The sequence below is a fragment of the Harpegnathos saltator genome, unplaced genomic scaffold, assembly GCF_003227715.2.
Source record: "Harpegnathos saltator strain DR-91 unplaced genomic scaffold, Hsal_v8.6 scaffold295, whole genome shotgun sequence".
Lineage (NCBI taxonomy): Eukaryota > Metazoa > Arthropoda > Insecta > Hymenoptera > Formicidae > Harpegnathos > Harpegnathos saltator.
Window position 1 is genome coordinate 283,637 of NW_020230089.1, and position 25,079 is coordinate 308,715.

At 43.9% G+C, this 25,079-nt stretch overlaps 1 protein-coding gene across 2 annotated transcripts in view; it reads right to left on the minus strand.

The window, feature by feature from the left end:
• The window catches only part of LOC105188789 (discoidin domain-containing receptor tyrosine kinase B), a 166,784-nt gene that overhangs the window by 73,612 nt on the left and 68,093 nt on the right, over positions 1 to 25,079 (minus strand). For both annotated transcript variants that reach the window (XM_025299880.1, XM_011150422.3), the window contains exon 2: positions 4,854 to 4,990. In XM_025299880.1, the coding sequence (XP_025155665.1) occupies positions 4,854 to 4,944 (91 nt within the window). In that variant the 5' untranslated portion in view covers positions 4,945 to 4,990. The remainder of the gene's footprint in view (positions 1 to 4,853; positions 4,991 to 25,079) is intronic.

Below are 25,079 nucleotides of genomic sequence, written 5' to 3' on the forward strand. Positions count from 1 at the left end.
TAGTTTGTAAAAAGCATTTGAATTGTGCGGGCATATAGTGCCATCTCTTATCATTATAAAATATTTTATAATTGTAAAAATAATTCAGCAAAGAGAGTCACACTGGTCATTTAATATCTCAGCAGTTAAAGGGTTAATAGTATCGGGTTAATAGTTTAGTCGCGTGGTGGAAAGAGAGTACCAATATTTTATTCATAAAAGATACTAGGAAAGGAGGTCGACTTGTGCTCGGAAGGATCGTAACGAATTAATTTTCTCGTGCTTATATCGAGCCGAATTTCTTCCGTCACGAAAGCCTGCAAGGGTCGAAAGTAAGTGGCAAGTGTGTATTTTGCAAGTATGAATAGTTGTGTCTTGATATTGATTGTCGATATTTGCAACGAGCGCACTTTCAACCTGCGTTCGGCTCTTATGGATTATTTACGGCGATGCGTGTCTGCCGAGGTTAATTGGCTGTTCCAAATTAACGCAGTTAGAACGTCGTGTCGCTTTCTTTTTTGGACTTGGAGTGTTATTAAAAATTATAAACACTTTCATGCGACTATTTGATAGCAATATATTTTCGTAATTGAACCGGCCAATACGCTTTTAAGTCAACACGGTCTTTACGATCAGATTTAGTTGCAAAATGCACATAGAACGGTATTTTCCACGCGCGCTTCTCAAACTTTTAAAATATACAGAAGCTCTTGTATGAAATTTAACTCATTTCTTTTTTATGAATTCTAAATACATCCATAATATGTTCCAATCTCAGTATAAATATTTACTTTGAATACGTAAGATGAAAAAATGAAGCTGATGCAATTATAACTGAATTTTAATATCACCGAGTATATAAATTTTTTATGTACTATATATGATGAAGTTTCAGACACCTTGATATAGTAGTCTTAATATTGTTAAATCATAAAAGTGCCGAGAAGTGCTTTCGCATGTCGGACTGTCCTTATATAAATCACTATTTCAAACGTCTATCAGATTATCGATCAAAGGTATTATCGTTCATCCTAACGACAAAATCAAATCAATAAAGTTACTGTATGAACGTTATTGTTATTATTATATATTAGTATATATCCCGGACGATTACATCTCAAGACGCGAATATTTGAAGAAATGATCCCCCGCTTTTTTCTCTCTCGTGCGATAAATTGCAAAAATGGCTCGCGAAAACGAGGAGTGTTCGAGCGGCCGACAACGAGTGGCGGAGAGGAGCCGTTTAAAGTTGCCCGTCGAATGCGGAATTCTCACATAAACTCGCGTGTTGCGTGTGGCGAAAGCGCGACGTTATTTTAGGCACATGCATCATTATAGATCGTATTACAACTAAACGGAGATGGAGACACGGGCTGCTCCTCCATTACGGCCTTCGCGAAAACGTCAATAATCTTGGTGAACTTAAGCGGTTTGAACGACCTTCTGGAAATTGTGACGCTACACACACACACACACGCACGCACGCACGCACGCACACACACACACACACACACACACACACACACACACACACACACACACACACACACACACACACACACACACACACATATATATATATGTATACTTTGATAATCGACTAACGAAGAAAGATTCTTGTCGGGGAACTCCACGCCGCGAAAAAGCCACTCTACGCTCGAATATTCCGGCGCGAATCAATAGTCTGTTTCGATCCAAATAATCGAAGCATGTTCCCCTTCAAATTATGTGAACGCACGTAACAGCGCAAAAAATATTGCGCTATTAAAATTCGTCTCGTTGTCTTCTCTTCGTAGTGCCTCTCGCAGAAAACCCGGTTCGCTTTCGTTTGGATGCTCTCGTCTCAGCAGAGACTTCGATTTTATTCTCGATTTTATTTTTTGCGGTAAAATCTCATGAAAAAGAAGCAAGGATTCACTTGAAGCGATAGCGAAAGTGTGCCGCTAATTGTCGATACTGCGTACTCAAAATTACGAGAGTGAATGTTTAACACGAGCTTAAAGTGAATTTTTCATCCACACGACTGAATTTTTCAATCGATTGGGACGGATTTGTTTTATCGGCTCTCTGCTGGCCCTGCAATTGATCTTTCAAACGCGACTGATCGCTGTAATATTCTTTAAATGTCTTCGACTAAATTTAATTTAAAGCGAGTGAAAGTTTACCTCATTGAAATCAAGCAATAATGAAAGTGAATTGTTATTAAGGGTCATCAAGTTTTAGCGTAAAATTAATGCAGATTTGTTTATCCGTATGAGTGAATCTTTTAGTCGATTATACAGAATTTAGCCAGTCGCCTGCTGGCATTTAGAACTGACCTCTCTGGCGCATTTAACAGGATATTTTAATCCCTAAATTTCTTGGGGCGAAATCTTACTCGAAAAGATACTAAAAAATATCGCTACTTGGAATAACGAAAGTAATGTTCACTTTCACGTTGAACTTTTAATCCATCCATTAATCTCAATAGATCGGAGCAAATTTGTTCGTGTATCAGATTTACTCTTCGGAATTTCCGAATGAACGTACTCGCTCGGCGATTTCGAATAATGAACTCTGCACGAGTTACTGCTCCGCACGACTCTGAAGTTACTCGAATTCGAATGACTCGCTCTGCTTTGCGAGTGAAATTTCAGCCGGGCAATCTCACGAGCACGATCAGTTAAGCAACCGAGAGACATATAATGTTTCCGCGCACCTTGATTATCTGCGGCGGATCGACGTGTTGCCCGATGAAATCGCGCGGTCGTGAGACGCGCGATAAGACGTAAAAATTTACCGCTCGCCCCCTGGCGAGCAGCTCACCCCGTGTATACATAGACTCTGCAGAAAACTACTCCAAATATTCGAGGTGCACGCGAGGGAGGCAACGTTAAGCGGCCAATCGATAGACGCCGCTTTCTGACCAATTTGTCGAGCTACAAGGTGGCTCTCTCTCTCTCTCTCTCTCTCTCTCTCCCCCTCTCTTTCTCTCTCTTTTCTCTCTCCGTGCTTCCCACTCGGTGTGTACGCCTCGGCTATAATGAGAGGTTGTTTTCCGAAGGCGGCGCGCCTTTTAGAGCAAAATCGCTCCACCACCCTGTCGGTAGGGACGGAGGCGGAATCGTGGCGGGGCGGGGGGAAAGGAGAGAGGGCGGCGCGCGAGGAGCCCTCCGCGGGATGCAATTTATCCTGTCGCATTAGATTCAAAATAATTGACCCCCCGGGCGGATGGAGAATAGCGAGTCATTACCGCGGAGTGATAGCGCCCCCATCGCCGTCGCGTCGGGCCGCAGGAAAATAAAAACTCAGAAATCACCTGCTCCCGATGAAAAATTTGACAGGCAGGCGGGAACGACGGTCAAGGAGCTCGTGCGAGAAAGAGAGAAAAAAGAGAGAGAGGGAGAGACAAGGGAAGAGAGAAAGATCGGGCTTGCGAGGGTGCGGCGAGGCGAGGCGAAGCGCGGGGGGTAAAGGGTAACATCCTCGATGCGGGACGGGCTCTCCGCAGCTGCAGCGCTCCGGAATTCGTCCCGGAAACACGTCGTTTGTTGAGACTTCTCCCGCGCGGCTGACCGCCCACTTTTTTCCTTCCTTTTCTTTTGTTGTCTGTCGCGACGAAATTGCGCGCGTGCCGCCGCCGCCGCGCGTCACTTCTGGCGCGACGAATATCGACGCGCCGGTGATCGATAGCCCTCGTAATTAATGTTCGTCGGAGTACTCTCGAAATATTAAGTTACACGGTTGTAAGAGATGGGAGAGGGAAACTGGCAGGGAGAGGAGGGGAAGAGGCGAGAAGCAAGCTCTCTCGGCGGAAGATGCAATCGTGCGCGCGGAAATCGAAATCGATCTCGTCCTTCGCCTGATAGAGAACGATTGATGGAGATAGTCATTTCGCCGGGCGATAGATCCGTGCTATACCTTTCTCCCTCCCCCTTTTGGCATTTTATTTCTCACGCGGTGAGCGAAAGTCGCGGGATCAAGTTCGTAAGTATTCGTTGGACTTTCGTGCCCGCGAGATATAATTTTTATGCGTAGCTCGTTTCATTAGTCGTTAATTCCCTCCTCCTCCTCCTCCGCGGACACGACTTAACCTTGCGGTATCTCATAACAATGAAAGCCTTAAAGCAAATCTGTAGGATTGATCGTAGAACACGAATTGCAATGTGCGCGGTTTCTTCCCGAGCGTCAACTCGCAAAATTTTTAAATGGGAGAAATTTAATTAAATATAAAAGGGGGTTACTTTAATTATTGTATTAAATTGATTTTTCGGGAATTTCAACTTGTAAGGAAATACATAGAACTGCCCCAGAGCAATTTTTATTTATACGTTTTCGTAGAGTAGCTGAATGTACAACAGACGTCTATTTTTGTACATTTAGAGGTCGACACAAGGGACCCCGAAGAAAATTCAATGAAATTGATCGTGAGCGAATATTTTCAAAACCATAGGCAAAAAAAAATGTTTTAAATAAAAGTTTTACGGCATTTAATGTCCTTTGACTGTGCATTTCGACTTTTCGAACGTGTCATTTTTCAGTGTACTCCCAGTCCTCATGTGACATTTTGGAAAAATTTACGCGCAAAGTTATGAGGTATATTAAAAGTATATTAAAAAATTAGTATTTTTGTTCAAGATACTCTTTCTCACTTCCCATCGCCGTTTCGAATTTCAATTTTATCGAAATCAATTTGATCGCATTACCTCCGACGGCTTGTTTCCATCCTTAAATGCGCACAGGAAGCACTGTCTCTTATATTTCTTGCCGCTTTATGCGTCCATCCAAAGCTCATCCGAATCGACAGGTTCTATTCGTTAGGAACGGAATCGTACGTTCTACGAGTCCGCCAATGATCAAAGGCTCGAATGCCTAGTAATTCAAATCGTACTTACGTATGTCGAGCGAGTGTACGTCCGTGACCGGGCCGAACAGCATCAGCAGGATGCACAGCCTAGCGATTATCGATAAGCAATCGGTCTCCATGTTCTCCGTTGAGTGATGACTTCATGAGAGCACTCGGCGAAAACGGCTGCAAGCAGAATGGCAAAGTTCGAGTCAGGGTCTCGATCTCGCGATCATTAAACCGCTAACATAGCGTGTCTCTCGGCACAAATAGAAATTTGCGAGAGAATTTGCGAAAGAATCCGTCGACATCGTTAAAATGTATCTTTTTATTTTATCTACGTCTTCTTTTCAACGCTGATGACGAGGAATTGCGAGAATGATGAGCGCTCGTTCACACGTCACGCGCGTTTTTGCCCTCCTTTAGTCTTTGACATACTGATTGCCAAATACGAGTTATCGTACGATAGAGAGAATTCTCTGTTCCGTGCGAGTTAACCCACTTGCATCGGAAATGGATATATATATCAGTCCGTTTCTCACTGAAGATGGATCGAATGACACAATTCACGTGCTTTCGATCTGTTTTATTACGTTCGACGTCGATCTAAAGAAAGAAAGTATTTAATGATATGCATTTTTCGAATCTCTTTACAACGCGAAAATCTCTTGACGCGCGAATTAACTCGCGCAGCAGCTTTTTTGGGGCGATGCATTTTTCTTACCAAGTTTGCCGAATGATAAATATATTAAATTAATTGACACGTTAAAATAACACGTCGATTTTGAAATCAACGGATATACATTGCAGCGAAAAATCAAAATCTCGAGATTTAGGAATCAGAACAGTTTCCTGCAAAGTTATAATACTGAAATCTGAATGTCGAGACGATACCTTGGAGCGCAATTTTTCCGAAGAGAATTTTCCCGTAACAATTGTTGCGAGGAAGAATTATTATCTGGGAAACAGCATGCAGAATTTTTTCATAACAGAATAACGAGTGGTTATTATCCCGGCTGTACAACAAGACAATTCCAGTATTTCGGTAAAATTATACTTTAGTAAATTCTTCGGTGTTGTGACTTGCCAGGAAATCATCTCATTTTTAAATTTCGACACACATTTCTCAGGACAGTGTACATTCATCTTAACCCTTAAAAGCTACCATCAAATATCACCCCAAGCTAATTTTTCTTGTTACGTTTATGTTTATTTGTAAAGTATATACGAGAACTGGTCTTTTATCATAACGTTGTCGCTGATAGTGTAAATAAATACCTATAAAATTAACATTGTCAGTGCGGTTACGTTTTTTAATAAGACGAAAAACTCGCATAGGGTGAAATTTCACCCACAGCCGTAGCCTTTGAGGATTAAAATAACAAAGTTTCCTAATGTCACCGCGGCGGTCAGCGTCAAAACCGTTCGTCCCAGATGAGCGTTAAAATATACGACACCCATTGTATCATCTTTTCTCTTTCTCCCTCCCTCTCTCTCTCTCTCTCTCTCTCTCTCTCTCTCTCTCTCTCTCTCTCTCTCTCCACTTCTCGTCTCGCGCACATTCACGAACGCGTACTCGTCGTCTCGCGACTCGACGGAACGGCTTTCCACCTTCGAAGGGGGGACATTTCCCCGGAGAGAATATTAGTTTGATTTCCGCCGATCTGCGGAATCAATGTTTAAAGCCGAAAGGAGATAGACTCCCTCTTTCTCTCTTTCTCTTTCTCTCGGGCTGCTCGCGCCGCAGACGTGCCTCAGGGATCCTCGCGCGGTCGCTTGGCGCGCGTATCGGTCGTCTTTCAATTTACCCGCTATTGTTTTCGGGGTCGGATAAAACCTTCGATCGTTACTCGGTCACGTCTTTCCGCGAGAGGCATCCCGGAAATTTTCCAAACCGCCTCTCGAAATATTTTCCCATCCCCTAGTGGCGGCCTCGGGGTCGAGCCAACAGCCGCGCACGGCGAGTCGACGTGGATGAGAGCGAGAGGGGCGGCGGGGATGGCCGGATATAAAAAGGAACTTAATCGACTTAAGAGTAAAACTACACGCCACGTCTGCGTATTCCTTTTTCTTGGCACAGTCTCAGATGGCCAGTCAGCCGTCGGCGACGGCGTTGGTACCCCGTGCTACGTGCGTGGCCTAGAAAAAACATAGAGAGATGGAGGGAAAGGGAAGGGCAGACCCGCACGAAATCGAGGCGTTAGTCAATTAGACCAACCTCGAGTCCGCGTGTCCTTCTGGACAGTGGACACGACCTCGGAATGAAAGAATGAGTGAGCGAACGAGGCGAATTTATTATGTTTTGGCAAGAGCCCCGAAAATCGTTAAATAATACGAAACTGGCAATATCGACGGTCATGTTCGCTTGTGTCAATAAACTGAGGGGTCAAGGTTAACTGTCGAGTATGGTCGAGAGCCATTAACCGCAATGTTCTTCTCGATATGTGTATTTCAATTAAGCGCATCAGCTTTCGTGTGTCCTTCACCGTTAATCGAGGATCTCGTAAGGAAAGTACAATGGTCTCTTCAAGGTTTACAGGGCAACTTTACAGGGAGAACGTACATATGAGCTTAATGACAAAGTTGTTTCTTCTAATTTGAGCTGAAGAAGAAGGCACTAGGGTTAAAAACGTACTTCCGAGGGAAATAAGATTCTTCATACTTTTGCTAATATCTTCAAGCCCGCAAAAAACTGGAGAAATAGAGTTGCCGGAAAAATTCTAAATATAGACTTTCATGGCATGTACGTTTTATAATTTTAGACAAAACATCTCGTGAATCTTAAATAAATGTAGAAAAATATAATTTTACAAACATAGACTTTTATGAGCTGGAAGAATGTAACTTTTAGAAAAATAGAAGTTTTAGAAAAATACAATTTTCAATTTACTGTTATGAGAGAATTCCAGAAAATAAAAAAAAAGATCTTTTCCTCGAGAAACTTTCTTCCCTCATTACACACTCCTTTCATTCAAAAATTATTTCTCATCACAGCGTTACAGAGAATATGAAATGTTATTAAATTTCCTCAATATTTTTTACGGTCTCTTCTTATGGTTTCATATACAAAGATATTAGCAGAAATATGAAGGACCAATCCTCTAATCGTTAGTTGAAAAGAAAGTAATTGTGTCATTATTTTCACGCGTACCCCTCTTTCCGCGAAGTTTCAATTTTTTTTTTTCGAATTTGCAAGTTGCCAAGTCCGTCTTGTCGGACCATCGACACTCGAGCGAAATTGGAGCGAAATGTAATTTATATCCCGCCGAGCCACGAATCGCGACGGATTTAATCCATCAGCTGAAAGTGGCGCTCAACGTTCGCGCTCGAAAAGCGACGGGGAATTCTTTCCCTTTCTCGCGTTTCCGCCTCGTTATTATCGCGCCCGCGACAGACGACTTTTGAAGCCTGCGCTCGCATCTTTCGCGTAGGGCCGCGCGTCGATCCATCGCGAAAATAAGGAGCGCAACTTCCCCCGTTTCAGCCGGCAACTAGACGAAGAGTAATTAACTGCACGAAGAGTAATTGATCGCAAATAGAAGGTTCGGAAACTAAGTTGCCAGACACCGTGCGGTCCCTCCGTTCTCCTCCTCTTCCTTACCTTCCTCCGCTTTGCGTTTATAATACATCGCGGCCGGCTCGTAAATGTCCACGTCGCGAAGAATTCGCGTCGACCGGTGCGACGTTAATTAATCGGTCGCTCGCGACGCCACCGCACGGTGATTTAATATCTCTTTTGCTAGGGAGGAGCGGTGAAAGAGAGAGAGAGAGAGAGAGAGACAGAGAGAGACAGAGAGAGAGAGAGTGCACGCAATCGCGCCCATAATAAATACCTCGAATTTTTCGAACCGGCCGCCATCGGGAAAAGCGACATGACAGACTGCGCCCCGGTTAGCTACCGTCATTCACCGCGCGAATCTACGTTGCGTATGTGTGTCTATATATGTGTGCGTGTGTACATGGCACATGTATATATACATACGCACGTACGTATGGGCGACATATTTAACGAGCGAGATCGCGCTGAATAATGCGGAGCCGCGTGGAAAGAATGGAAATAAATTTCCGAGCGAGGACGGCGTGTGAAATTTCCGCGAATCAATCCGCTGGCTCTCATGCGGCCGCGACGCAGTCACACCCGGAGAGGAAGAGAGGGAGAGAGAGAGAGAGAGAGAGGGAGAGAGAGAGAGAGAGAGAGAGAGAGAGAGAGAGAGGAGGAGAGAGACGCTCGCGAATGCGACCGACCGAGCAAATCGATCGGGCCGCCACCGCATTTACGCATTTACAGATGTTTATTTATGTATTGCACTATTAGAAAAGCGGATATTAATGATACGCGAGACGAAGAATTGAACAATAGCCAGGGGCAGGGGTGCGGCTAGGGACGAAGGATGCCGGCAGGGGGTGGGGGGAAGTTTGATGATGCGGGAGCGATAAATATTAATGCGACGACAATGTTACGCGCATCGTGTTTTCCTACGGAAATTGCCATGACGGTAGCAGCCCGGTGGTGGCAGTGGCGGTGTGTTGTCAAAAGTATCATTCGGGCAATTATTGTTAGCCGCTCCGTTTCGATAAATCATAACAAATATCGCTGGCAGCTCGAAGCTCGCGCCATGCGTGCGCGTGTGCGTTGGTGCATATATAATTCCAAATTTTCGCTGCAGTGAAAAAAACACGCTCGGTGCTCGCGATTACAATCGCTTAGCGAAGGAATTGTGGTCGGGGGAGCCATTTTTTTCTTTTAAACGTGTGTTGACGACAACAATTTTGTATTCATCACTATACTGCTTTCCTCTTTTGTTAGAGCGGGCAGACATAGCTGGCGCCGAGAATGATCTTGATAAGATCGACTATTCTCTCCCCCCAGTGTGATTTTCGCGAAGGGGGTGGGAGGGGCGACCTTCCCGTTTCGCGTCCCATTGGCTTACCCTCCTGCCCTCGCCCTCGAGTGTTTCCCAAACGATCCGCGGCTGAAATTCGCGCGATCGCACGTGAAACGCGGCGCCGCGCCGCGCCGCGCCCGAATAATAATTCGGCGCAGGGCCGCGCGATTTATCGCGTTTTGATGGATTGTAAACGCAACGTGACGCCGTGGTTACAGCCGTTTCTTGGCGTATCGGGACATGTAGCATTGCTATCGACACAGCGTTAATTAGTGCGCGGCACTTGCGACCTGGATGTCACCGAAATACCATTAACGGCTCGCGTGCTATCAGAGCGACAAAGAGCGCGAAGGGCGCCACAAGGGACAGAGGGAGTATCACCCGTTTAGATTGCGTTTTCTGGCCCCAGCAAATAATTAGCGGCGCTGCCGATGCCGTATAACCGCGCGTCGCCACGGCGATTTGGACATCGGAGGCTCAAATTAGGACGGCGTCGACCTAGACGCGTTTGCCGATAATTTAATTGATTATTGACGTATGTGTACGCGCGCGCGCGCGCGCATACACACGCACACACGCAGCCAAGTGCGCGCACGTGCATCCATCGATCGGCGCGTGTCTCAGGAGGCCGCGGCTGTTTGCTCTCTTACGTTCTCTAAGATGCACGAGCGATGGACGCTTTGTGCCGACGAGCGAGCGCGCGGATCAAAGCGGATCGCGCGCGTCCGTCTACAGCAGGCAGCGGGATAATTAAATAGGCGCTAATTTATACATGTAATGACTCGCGCGCGACGAGTCGCACCGGGTTAATTGACGCATCGTGCGACGGCTCGCGCTGAATCGCGCTAATTACCTTACGCGACGGATCTGATCACCGTTTCCAGCGCGCAGCGTTTCCAGGCGGTCGTGATTGAACCGAAGGCGGTTTAATAGAGTCCCCATATGGCACAAAAAGCTGCAGCAATGTTGCTGCAACTTTTGCGCTATATGGGACATAATCGGTCGATCGCGATGAAGTGTCAAGAAATACGTTCGGTGCTCGCGCTAACGGTTTTCACTCTTTCATTATGGAGGGGGGGGAGGGCGTCGCGAAAAGATTTGGGATCTGTTATGCTTTTGTGTGAATCAAAGCTAATTATTATTCATATTATCAGACGAACAATAGTCAGTTGTCGTTTGCATTAATATATAGATAAATTAATGAGCTGACTCTTTTGAGGGAAATTTTCATTGCTGGCTGGAATAGTGTAATAGAAATCTTTCAATTATTCAGAAACGCATAAAGTAACCTTTTTAATAAATTTTCGTTGCTCTGGCTGGAATGGTATAATTAAAATCTCTCAATTATTGAAAAACATTCAGGCCCTGAATTTCAGGGGTGACAACGTTAAATTCCCCGTTAATGATCTTACGCGGCTGATGTGATCTCCGCTTTCAACGTAACCGAGTAATCGTCCCAATTGAGTTGCAGGCAATTTAGAACGGATACTTCGCGATGAAACATAATAAAATAAAATATTCGGTGTTCGTGATATAAGGTCAATCCTTTTATTGCTGCAAATATATATATATATATTCCATAAAAAATTAAAAATCCGTCACATTACTCTTTTATTTTAATAACCAATATTATTTCCTGAACAGTAGTCGATTGTCATTCTTACTAATAAATGAATAAATTTATGAATTAATTTTTGAGATAAATTTTCATTATACAGGCTGAGATAATTGAAATCTCTCAATTGAAAATTACATTCAAGGATGACAAAGTTAAATATCCGCTAATTATCTTACACGACGGATGTGATTCCAAATTATGCTCGTTCCGGAAACGGCTTAAATAGCAGTAGATCATCATCTTTATATTAAATAGGTAGATTTAGGAATTAATCTTTTTAATAAATTTTCATCGCAGGCTGAAATGCCATAATTCAAACTTCTCAATTATTAAAGGACTTTTTTAGAAGTGGAAGGGTTGAAATAATAGGTCGGTCAAAGAGTCCGATGTGTTTTTCGAGTGGGATTTGACATTTATCGCATTCGATGAGGATGAATTATTCATCAAGCAAGTAATCGCCGCCGGCGTCGGTGATTCTTTGGAATCGTTTCGACAATAGAACATCATCAATCGTTATTGTTATCTGTAATACGATATACGATCGAGAGCATCGAGACGAACTTTTCGATTGTCCTGACATCATTGACCGAAACAAAGAGCAGAAAAGAGAGTGCGCGCGATAAATTCGTAGCGATCTGTAACGCAATTAGCCGTAATTGCTGTCAACGTAGATGAAGCTTTCGACCACGAAAGCTTTTTTATTTCGTCGCTTTCGTGTTTCATTCGCGTCTATTGTGTCCCCTCGTTGTATTTAAGGACGCGCGCGCGAAAAACTCGAAAAACGAGCAGAGCGAGCGAATCGTGCTGCCGACTGCATAATGCGCGCAACGTCGCCGCCGTCGCGTCATCCACCTATCCTATTTAGTTTATCATGACATAATCAGCCTCACAATGATCGCCTGATCCGTCGATAAGCCGTTAACTCCGTAATGCTAATTTACGTTTCGACGTGACGGCGTAACCGCGCTTATCTATTCGCGAGTGATTAGTTCATTTTAAATTAGCCCGCTTGTGATGTTTGCTGACGATACACGTATCTCGTTCTAATACCATGCTATAGCGCCAATGACACACAACGCACACGCGCACACGCACACGCCTTTTCAACGTGGCACGTTCAAAGGGATCTCCGCTATTGCAATATCGATCTCGTGATATGACGGCTGCGGCTCGTTATCTTGTGCGCGATATGTCGATACCTTGTGATACACTTAATTGAAGACATCTCGCCTCATTAGCTATACCGGTCGGACGGCTCCCGGATTTAGTGATTAAACATTGCCTTTGCCCCGACGTCACGCATCGCGACGAGTCATTACGCGCCACGGTATCCTTATCCGAGATACGCCGGATCGTATGGAGGAAAAAGGACTCTCGAGGCTCGCTCGAACGACGTTAAGTCGCGCTAACGATCGGAAGCATCGAGAGCGGGCTTTGGCTGTCTTCACCTCCGTTAGTATCGAGTGCACTGACATGTTTATGCTCTTTGGACTTAATGTCCGGGTGGGATGCATCAGAACGTGGCCTCGGTCTTCTCGGTTTTTTTCGTCATAGGGGGGGATTTCAATCAATTAATCGCCTGTCTTTTTTAGCCAGTGAAGCAACTGGCTTGGTTGATTTGTTTTGTGCCTCTTTTGAGTAACGATTTTTATTTTGAATTCCGTTCGCGCGAATTTTTGACTTATTTTAGCGTCATAAGCAAGAGTGCAATGGATACCTTTTTGCCTTTCCTATACATCTGCTTTATTTCTCACATCTTTTCCTCTTGTACTAGAGGGGTTTTTTTTCCATTAATAAATGGAATGAAATGAAATGAATTGATATTTGAATTAGAGTCTTGTCATTGCTGTGAGAGATATGATTTTGCAATTAGCAGGCTTTTCTTAAGCCGCTCTTTTCATTTTGATGGAGCGCTTAGCTTCTTTTGTCTTTTCTTCTTAGTTTTATATCAATGTATTCGACTGTCTAAGAACATTAAACGATTAAACATACAATAATAATCGTTTCTGCCAAATTTCTTTATGCAAATGTCTCAAAATTGATACATTTCAGTCAATAAAATATCTGTCTCTCTTTGTAGACGATTCCGATTCTTTATTTTTTGTTTCTTTTCGTCTCCTCGTTGCTTCATTCGGGATTTTGCTCATGAAAATGTATCGATTGATATTACTCGATATTTTCAAGCACAGCTTTAAAGTATCAATAATAAAAGATACTTTATTCCGATTGTTTGTTTATTTTGTTCATTCAGCTTCACCGTATTTTATTGCTTCTTTGTTTTGCTACATTTATTTACGTATTGCTTTATATTATTATATTTATCTCACGAGATATCATGCGGTCTGTCATTTCACTGATTATTTTTCATTGATTTCTCTGCATATTCCTGCGATTGGAAATACACTTATGTTTGTATCTTACAAAACTGGCGGAATATTTGACTTTTCTATTCGTTATGACTTTGATAAAAAAAACCATTTGATGCTTTTATACGGAGAACACGATTGACTAAATTAACGAAACGTGACTCGAATCGAGCGCGTTTCGATTGAAGAGAGCAGAATTCATAGCTTTTAGAACGAAATTTGACTCATAATTACAAAATACTTATGCTACCAGTGTTAAACTACAATAAAACACTGTCGACTCTTCGAGAGAGATTGACGACTCGAGTGACATCTCCCTTCCGTCTTCGAATAGCACATTCCATTGGATTGACACTCGAGAGATTAATCGTGCAAGAGACATCGAACGTTAATTAGTCGTTCGAGGATGTAGTTAATGCGGCAGCAAGGGGAAGCTGATTAATTAACGACGTAAGATCACGACGCGATGTCCGACGTCGAGCGCTAAACCGACGTCGGCTCAACGTCCGCGTCGTCGTCCTCGTCGTCGTCGGCGGTGGCGTTCGGTAGTTAGAAAATGACAAGGCGGATCTGAAATTTTTCAAGACTCGGCGAGTACTTCGTCCGCCGAGGACTTCTCCGCCCGTAATGACAAGAACTCCGGGGGCAATTTCTTCCTGCTGCCGTTGCAAAATACATTCGAGATTTTATGGAGTCCTCGGTAAGCTGGAGAGTCGCTGAAACTCCGCGGTTCGTACGACGACGACGACGGAGACGAGGTGGAGGAGGAGGAGGAGGAGGAGGAGGAGGAGACGGTGGCGAACGTTCGGAATTTCTAAAGGAGAGAGAAGGAGGCGGATAGATGCTCGCTTTAAACATTCAAGGATATCGCTTTGAATTATCGAGCGCTATAGTTCGGTGTATCAGCGCGCTCTGTATCGCGAGGTAAACATTATTAGTCAGAAATAACGCGGTCGCTTGTGTTCGGAAACGTGATGATTTAGCGATTTAACGTCTCCAGAAAGGCTCTCTAGTGGTATAAATCGAGCAAGAGTAACGTGGGCCTTTAAGAGGCTATGCGCAGGTCTTGTAGTAAAATAATAACCACGCGCGTGTATACTGAGAAAAAAGATATTGTATATTTAAAAAAGGAGAAATATTTATTCAAATTGGGATTAATGTTAATGGGACATACCTGCTCAAGTCTGAATTCCTTTTTCTTTCTTTTAATCAACCAACGCTCTTCGTGAAAAGATATCATTTTAAGAAAGTGTGTTTTCTTCCATCAAGAGAAGATCTTTTCTCAGTGTGAAAAAAAAATGTATCGACGTATAAGAAAATATTATCAAATATCTTTTGCTTTTTACGCATGTTTGTTCTCAATATAGAATTAAGATTCCCCACGTGGCGGGCGATATTTATAATGAAGTATATCTCTTGACTCTACGGGACACTTTAATTTTCCACATAACGGGTGATCGGATTACATTGTAAGATCCATGTGTAGGACCCTTCCCCACTTCCCCTGATATTTTTCCATGCCTCGAGACGCATCGTCTCGAGAATCGTTTAACCACTAAACCGACGACCACTGCCTGCTCGCCAGCGCGGGCGAGCGAGAGGAAAGAGGCCGAGGGGGATAATTTGGCAAAAGAAGCGACACTAAGTCATCGTTATAATCCGGCCGCAGCGGGCTACGCATATCGTTCTCTCGTCTTATAATACTAATATGAGAGTTCGCGCGCTAGAAAATTGCAGCGGGAATAAATTACTTAACTTCAGTTAGAGCCCGCCGGCTACCTAAGGCTACCGTAATTCCCATAAGAACCCCATTTAGACTTTCAGCGCTCGTTTATTCTAATGCCGCCACGTCGTGTATACGGAACCTTCCCTTCCCCCCAGCCCTTTATGCCGTCGTTCTAAGGGCAACACCTCGATATACACCCACGATCCTTAGCTTATCGCGCGAGAGTGCAATACGGAGATTACGCCGCTGCTGATCCCGGTAAACGAAAACCGATGAGTACGCTCGCGAAATTATCGCGCGCGAGTTTAAACGCGTCTTCCGTCCGGTCCCCCTCCCCCCCTCTCCCATCCCGCCTAATCAACCCCGTTGCGCTCGTTGATTCGGTGAGTACTCGAGGAAACTGTCGTTATCATTGTTGTTATTAACGCGCAGTTTGTTCAGCACTTCGGATCTCTCGAATCTCCTCGAGCGTGCGCAGTAACGAGTGCATTTTTACGTGAAGGCATGCGATGTGTCATATTTTTATTATTCGAGCAGAGAGAGATAGAGAGAGAGAGAGAGAGAGAGAGAGAGAGAAACGGAGTGAGTAGGGGCACACGTGTTAATATTATCATACGCGTCGGCATGATCACACACGTATGACACGCCGATTCCTACGAGAGACAAAAGTGGCGCGCGTGTGATGGTGGAAATTTATCACTCTACGCCCGCACAGGCCAGTCAAGTCCGTTTTGCATTATCACACACAAAAGAAAAGAACAAAAGACGTGCAGAACTTAGTCTTTCAGGTAATGGCGGTGGTGGCCACGTTGGCATCGAGAGAAAAGGGGACGTCCTCGTGAAAGAAAATGATTGGTGGAATTAACACGCGGGAAAAACAATTCCTTTGATGTAACTGAATTTCCTGTTGCCCGTGGAGCAAACTCGGTTGCGAGCACAGAAAGATTCCTGCAGGAGCTCTCCCCTCGGTCACTTGCTCTCAGTCGTCTCGATCGAGTTTTAACGCAGCCGAATGTTCAGACGAGGATGTTTCCGACCGCGGTGACGCTTCCCGTCACCGAGCTCCGTCCGGCCCCGTTCAGATACACGAACTGAGGTTTTCCTTTTCTGTGCGTGACAAGAGACGAACCGAAGCGAAATCGAAATTGCTTGGTCGGAGGAGACTGACTTTCTGGTCCCCGTGAACCAAATTCGGTTTCGAGAGATTCCGGATTCTCCTTTGATTAAATCTATCATTTATCGTCACGATATGACTAATCTTATTTTCCGTGTGCACGTGAGGGCGGAAGTAGCAAGGCAAGAGACCAAAGATGACGCGTCTTACGCATCGTACGCCAAGACAACTACAGCTCGGTCGAGGCACTTTGCTTATTAGCGGAATTTCTATTATTTTAGAATTTCTATTATTGTAAACATTCGTTGGGACAGATTCTCAATTAGTAGTCACATTTGCAATCGATAAATGTAAAATCCTTCGTTCCGGTCCTTGATTATATTCGTCAAGACGATCGGAGAAATACTATTATCAGATGCATCACACCGGATATCGAGAATGAGTCGCAATTAGCTCTCCGCCACTCCTTTTCTTAGTCTTGTAAATTCATTTTCGCGCGTGACATACATCTCGATCCGATATGTACTGCTCGTTATTGACAATCGGGACGTTATTTGAGCGAAGGAAAAGAGGAGGAAAAATCCGATATTCATGATCAGAGCGAATGTCGAATTTCAACCCCTTGACTGGCAAGTTATCTTTTGTAAAAGTGTTTGAAGCGGCAAAAAATGGATCTTTAAAAATTAATGTCAAAAATTAATTAAAATGTTATGTATCCCTGAAGGTTTATGACATCATTGTTTGCGAATATACGGTCGAAAGTTTTCAAATTCAAAGTGGTGGACCCAAAATCTTATCTCTCCGAAATGAAACTGGACATCTGTTACAAGAAAAATTAAATAGTGAAAATAAACAAAACTTTTATCTAGAATCTATAAAGTAACGGAACAGTGGAATAATGCTATAACGAATAAATAAAAATATGATTCAAAGTAATACATTATATAATATATGCATAACTTTTCGTTTTGGTCATCTATATCGGTTTGAGGTTTGACTCGCGCTAGAATATTATTTTCAAAATTCACCACCGAGAAAATAGCAATCTGCAAACCCCGAAATACATTTCAGAGTTGTAAAATTTTCATATTCTTTCAATTTTAGATCAGCCATATTACACTCGTCATCTTGAATTTTGAATTTCGAAGTTCACCGTTATGTTAGAGCGACCTCAAAATCCTTCGAATACCCGCTTTTAGAAATACTGAACCATCGGAAATAGCAAAACGCAGAATCGCGTTTTCGCCAGTCAAGGGATTAATAAAGCGCGTACACGCGCGATTTCTGCGCTTTCGCGCGTGACTGCGAGGAGATTCTTTTAAACCCGATCGAGAGAAAGAATAGTAACGAGAGTGTCTCCGCCGCATATCGTGCGATTGGACGATCTCTCGGGGGGAGAGTGGGGACAATCGTAAGAATATTCTCTCCGATATTATCGGGAGTGCTCACATCTCCGCTGCGGAATCACGCGCCGACGGAGAGAGACGCAGGAGAAGGGAAGCGAACGCGGTACGGAACGGAACGCGAGCGGAAGCTCAAAGCGCGCTACAGCTTGTGTGTGTGTGTGTGTGTGTGTTTGCGGATGGTGGTCGGTCGCCCGCGTGTAAGACGCGCTCCCGGAGGAGGCTTCGTCCTGAATAACCAGCGGAACCGCCGCCTACCGCTGGACCTATCGCTGGCTATTATCGCGTACCCTGCGGTTTTAAGCTATCGCGGCACGTAAGAGTGCCAAGAGGAACTTTCGTCCTCCCTGATGGCACTGCCCTCTCCCCCCTCCCCCTCGTCGGCCCCGGTGGCCGTCGCCGGCCCCATTCCCTCACGGCCGGTGTATATAGCCGCCGGAAGCGCCCGACGTCGCAGAATCTCCCATCCGCATGTCCTGCGGCCTTCCAGCGTCTACGGGCCGCGGCCGAGATAACGCCGGCCTGTTTGCGCAAGGCGTTAGGCATTTGCCGCTATGTGGCGCGGACGTTATCCCGAAGAGCGGGAGGAGGCGCGATGTGTCCGTAATATTTCACCGCGCTCGCACAGTTTAACCTGGACTACATCCAGCGCCGCCGGGGCTAAGACACACACTCCAGCGGCAGCGGCGAAACTGCTCTTGGACACTGTGTGCTCGCTCGCGCGAGGCGCGAGATTAATCTTCGCGTCTCTCTCTCTCTCTCTCTCTCTCTCTCTCTCTCTCTCTCTCTCTCTCTCTCTCTCTCTCTCTCTCTCTCTCTCTCTCTCTCTCTCTCTCTCTCTCTCTCTCTGCCTCTCTCTCTCTCTCTCTCTCTCTCTCTCTCTCTCTCTTTATTTCTGCCGCTGGCGAGGAGACGGCTGAAGAGGCGACGTCGAGGGAGTCTTCGCGCGCCTCGAAAGCTGGCGATCGCTGCCTTCGGCTTTTACTATAGATATGTATATAGTTATCCGATATAGGTACATGGTTTTCTCTATACACGTATATAGGCTCCGAGCGCTTCGCACGGGGAAAACAAGTAGGTTAGTGTAACTGAGTTTTCCGTCAGCCCCGGAAGAATAGGAAGCAGACGGGGGAGGGCCGGTAGCAGCGGAAAAATTACTGTGGGGGGTTCCCGCTGACAATGAGCCAGTTGCTCGCTGGACATGCGTCGCACCGAAAACAAAATCGGGATGAGAGAAGTGGGAGAACTTTCTGAAACGGATACACTTTCGTAACATATTCTCGAGGTTCGAAATGATTTTTTCCGGAACGCGTGCAGCTTTACCGAAATATCGAGGTCATCTTGCTACAGAGCCAGAGTGCACTCAAATGGGTGGAGATATTGAGCTGTGTGCCAAGTAATTTTTAATGTTTCAGAATTGTGTTCTTATGTCTCGTTACGCTTTAAAGAAATAATGCACGAGCCACGCTTCGATCTGTGACCTTCTGCGTCGTTTCACGAAATTATGACGACATCGAGACGCAATCGTCGCATTTTACTCGGTTTACTCCGAAATTAAATTATTGTACAACACGAAAATTCGAAATTAAATTATTGCACGTGATTGCACGCGATATTGTTACATTTGTATGTGTACTCTTTCCGGGCTGCTAGTTACTCCAGTCATAATATTCGATATTGTGACTTTTTGAGGAATTAATTCGGTCTCCCAGAGGTTTTGAGATTTCAGCTTCTCGGTACACAATGTCCACAAATTGCTCTCCGTTCATGCAACTGAATAGGAAACAGACGAAAATATGAGTGGAGGGAGAAGAAATGCTTTCTCTTTCTCTCTCTCTCTCTCTCTTTCTCTCTCTCTCTCTCTCTCTCTCTCTCTCTTATCGCGACTGAAAAAATTCGTCCGAATACATTCAGCTGTGTCAAAGCTCGGTTCAGATAACTAAAAGCACTCGACTGATTTGAGATCTGTTGCAGAGTCGCATCATCCTGTTCCTTCGACCGAGTTCCCCCGTTCTTATTCGTCTGCGACAACGAAAAATTCACACTACACCCTAATGGATACACGAGCGGAATGATTTTTCCCGTGCAAGGATTCGCCGTATACGCGGTTTTCTCGCGTTTCCCATGTCGAATCTCGACGAGATCGACGCGACATCCGCCGATATCCCGCGGCGAGACGCGGACTTCATTGACAGTAATCCCGTGTTCCATTATCTCACGTGATATCGACAGAATATTGGCACCACTGACGACCCGAATAACGTCGATTTAACGCGACTCGTCTTTCTCTTCCACTCCTCTTCGACAGGGGAAAAAGTGGCCTGAATATTCGCGCAAAGCACCGCTCTCGGGTGCGCGCGCGCATGCTCACACTCGTATATCGCGATATTGTCGCGATAATTTTAGCCGGGCCTCGGAACAACCGACGGCAGAACGGCAACGTGTAATGTTACGCTATCCGGAAATGCGGGACGAAAATTCGTTCTTCGCTGAGCAATTATTTACCGACTGGTGTATTTCCGGACGTATTGCGGTATCGGCCCGCGCTCTCTCCCTCTCTCCCTCTCTCTCTCTCTCTCTTTCTCTCTCTCGGCCTCCCCGTGTTCGCTTTCTTCGTGTCGCGTGACGTCGTTCGGTGCTTGTCGCGTCGCGCGATCGCGTTTACGATATCGTTAAACGATACCGTTCGATGTATTACATTTTCCTCTCTCCTCTCCCTTTCTCTCTCTCTTTTTCTTTCGGCGGCAATACGTGGTTTTAATATGGTCGTAAAAAGGCCGATCCTAAAAATTATGAATCGTGCTGCGTTAGCGGGCATTTGATTTAATCGGGAAGCGAGGGCCGATAAGAGCCTGCTTAATATCACGGCTATTATATCGCGCGCGAAACGTGAATTATAGTTGACGTCGATCGTGCGACGAGTGAATTTAAAGACCGAACATTTCGGCTCTTATTTCTGAGTCTCATCATTATCGTTCGAACAGTCATATGTGAGTCCTACTGGCGGATTTAAATTAGGCATTTAACTAGGTATTCGAGGCGTTTGAGATATTTAATCCTCGTCGCACGATCGCAGTATTAAACGAATGGAACAATCGATCCTTTTATTTCATCTGAAGGGACGTATAATTAAATTTTTTCTTTACACTTCGACGACCGTTACGAAGAAAAGTAGATTGCGAAATATAATATAATAAAATATTAATCCTTGTGAATAAAACTATAATAAGAAAGGAACTAAAGAATTAAATTTGGATTCAGAGGACGGTGTATGGAAATTGTACAGGATAAACATTGCGCATCAGTAACAGTAATAAAGTGTACATTAGCCTTATTTAATTATTTGTTGATAATGGACCGATACTAGATGAAAGATTTTTCGGAATTATTTTTGCCGAAGAAACACGATAGAAACTTTCGACACTTAATTTTCTTTCCAAATATTTTTTAGGGGTGTCTATAAATAATCAAATATTTACTAGGCTTTTTCTCTCATTTGTCTCTACTTGTAATATATATTAATTTATTTGTTATAAACGGATAGCTCACATTTATATATATGTAATTACAAAGGAAACTCCAAAATTGGAGACAGTAAAAAGGAAAGAAGAAGCAAAATAATGCATAAAATAAAATGAGACGACACTTCTTCCTTCTCGCGAAACGATGGCGCGTGACATCGTATCACTGGGCCTCGGGCCCATTTTGATTCACCGCTTGTCTATATTTCCGCGACATAAAATAAATGGCATGCACACACACACACACACATACACAAAACCGATCGACGAGAGAACGCGAGTTCGCTTCTCCGCGCTATTAATTAATTTACAAACGGTGCATCGAAAAATCGAGTTCTCTCCTGGAACATAAATCTACCCTCAAGAGAGCGATTTCGATTTTAATCCGAACGAATCGAAGGAAAGAAGGCAAAAAGAAGAAAAAGAGAACAGATCGAGTTGCATCACGCAGCATGTAATTTCGCGTGGGTTGCAGCATAAGAGCGAGCCATAATTCAATATTACATTCATAATTTAATATCACTATTTCATATTAATTCATTTAACGTTATTTATTTAATATTAATTATAATTTGATATTAAATTTATAAGCTGCGCTCCAGTTTGCGCTCTCGTTATATCGTCCGACCGTGTGCTGCGGCTACACTGGAACTCATTACGGTCTAATTTAATATTCCGGGGCGAGTAAGACACGTGTCGCGCGTCTTGTGTTACGAGCCGCGAATCGCCAGATTTCACCGGGCCCGTTCATTTTTTCGTCGCGCGCTCTCGAGAGCGTCTTCTCCTCTCGACACGTGGTCGTATCCTTCTCCCTTTCTCCTTCGTTTCTACGTACGCGCTCATATACCGGCATCTCTCCGAGCTTACTCTCGCGGCGTTCGTCCGCCCGGTATTACGTCCCGAAAGAATAATGGTGCACAAGCCCCGGCGATTTCGCAATATTCGACGCTGTATATTCCTTGGCGTAATGCATATTTATATCGCGGTATGAATCACACGGCTTACCACGACCACTCTCCCGCGATCCGCATTACCTTGTCCCTCTCTCTCTCTCTCTCTCCCCCCCCCCCTCTCCCCCACCCCGTGTTTCTGACCTCGCGACCCGACATAATCATCGTGGTAAATTCGCTAGGCGAATTCTGGCCGCGGACCTCGGGGGATTATGAATGCGGAACTTTCCCGACTCTAATTAACCCTTTCGTTACTCTAAAGACATATGAGCATACGAAATTCGAATTGATCAATTGCACTTTGAGTAAATTGATCTTGATCTTCAACAGTTAAGCGCTAATTGTGTGCCCCGATGAGTAGGTTGAGAATTTTGCAGAAAGTGGAGTGGATCAATTTGAGCTCCGAAAGACTCGTATGTGTCTTGGAAAAATTTAATATTACCGAATCAAATAAAAATATTGTGAATTTATTATAAATAATAATATTTAATAATCTTTTTCTAGGACTTTGATTTGTTCGTGTTCTCGTAATGTATTCTTTTAATTTCTTCTAATTCTTTTAATTCTTTTAATTCTTTTAATTTATTTCCTTCTCACTTGTCATATTTTGGTATTTTATTATATTTTATATTATTAATATACATACATGTATACAATAATAATTTCATATTACTACATTTATTTTACGCAATAAATTACTACTTGAAACCTATTGAAATATTCTCAGTTGTTGAGACACATACTTGTGGACGAGAGGGTCGGTCGCCCCGTAAAACATTGTTAAAATATCGTATAAGTTTAGGACATCCGGTACAGAAAAATACGATCGAGTATGCCTGACTAAATAGCTTTAACATTTGCTTTTTTAAAGATACTGATAATTTCTAATTATACGAATTTCTTTCTAGACATTAACATAAAACTACCTCTGTGACACAAATGTGCAAGAGAGTTCCTCCTAATTTGTATAATCGTAATTTAAATAATTAATAAATAATAATATAGTGCGCAATTAAAGAATCTTAAGAACTTGGTTGCACAAAAAACGTTAAGGCTATTGTATCGTTACCGATATACACAAACCTGCGTGTGTCTCTCTGCGTGAAGGTCGCGCGACCTTCAGCGCGTCGCTCGCTCGGCGCTCTCAGCTGAGCTCACGCAGGATCATAACAATATCCGACACGGCCACGGAAGCACGTAAGACGGCGTCTTTCTCGTTATTTTCGGTTTTATCAAATCAGTATACGAATTTGCGGTATATTCGCGTTGAGATCGATCTGCCGAGAGAGCGTGGTGAAATTTATTAGATAACTGAGGTAATTAGAAAACGACGTTTAGTTTTCCTGTGAAATCTCGCAAAAGACTCGCGGTCGACTCCTTCGGGGAAGTCGAGCGATTGTCACCTCGCTGTGACTAATTAGAGAATTTATTTCTTTTCTGTTCCAGTTCTGGGGGAGCGCGGCTTGCGACCACGTAGCAGATGCAGTTCCGGGGATGCCGTTCCGGCGGATGCAGATGCAGCACCGGAGGATCCAGTTTCGCCCGAGCGGAGTCTTCTCGAAGGTAGGTTTCACAGACTCTCACCACCGCGTCTTTCACTTCTCCGTTTAATCCTCCTTCCGAGGCCGAGGAGCGCCTCAAAATCGCAAAGGTTGCCGGAGGATGCGCGTCTTATTTGCGTTAGATTCGAAAAGAAAATATTGGGTGAGTGCAAAAATGTTGACGCATTTCGCGACGGGAAATAGACCAAGTAATTTTATTAAGAACTGCTTTTACCAAGCAATCGCCATTATTTTCCGTTATCTTCGCTATATCGTACACCTATATATTTGTAAGTGCTATTTGTAAGTCGTAGAAAGTAGATCAATCACGATGTCTTTGGGAGATTTATCAAATTTTCTGAATTTATCCAATAAATTCTCCGCATACAACGGGACCGGGCGATTTAATATAGTAGGCAGGGAAATACAAGGGAAATAAAGTTTCCCTTCCGCGCGAAAGATCAACGACAACTTTCGAGTCGGAATTCTGCCTCGAAATTTCAATGAGGTATTTTTTTTACGAAACTGTTAATTGCACGCGGGACGTTAAATGTAACACGCGCATGTCTGACGAAGAGAAGCTCTCTGTCGTGGTATAATTTCTTAATAAATTAGATAGATTTAATAATTCGTACATTTCTCCTCATCAGTTATGTGTCACTTACGATAATTGTGTCACGATTGTCTTCTGTAAGTTAAATTAAAATCGTTATTACATCTTGACGATGCGCCAGTGCGAGAGATTGCATTGACATAAATTTTCAGGCTGATATTTAAATTTAAAATCTTATACATAGAAAGAGGGAGCTTTTTCTCTACGAAATGGAATTCTCTCTGATTTCACATAGAGTACCGAAAGCAGCGCGCTCGCCAGTAGCGGCGAATATATCGCGATGCAATTTCCTACGCGTTTAGGCAGATTTAACAATTCATAAATGTCCTTGACATCTGCATTTAATCGCACTATAATTATTTCACATTTATTAGATCAAAAATGTACACGTAATTATTAAATCTCGATGATGCAGGGAATTGCGACGAGTGCTCTCAGCATGTATATCAAATTACTAAAGTATCATATCAATGTAGTGTAAAATATCAATATTTTAATGTAGCGCACGTTAAACGGCCACGTAACACGCATATAAAG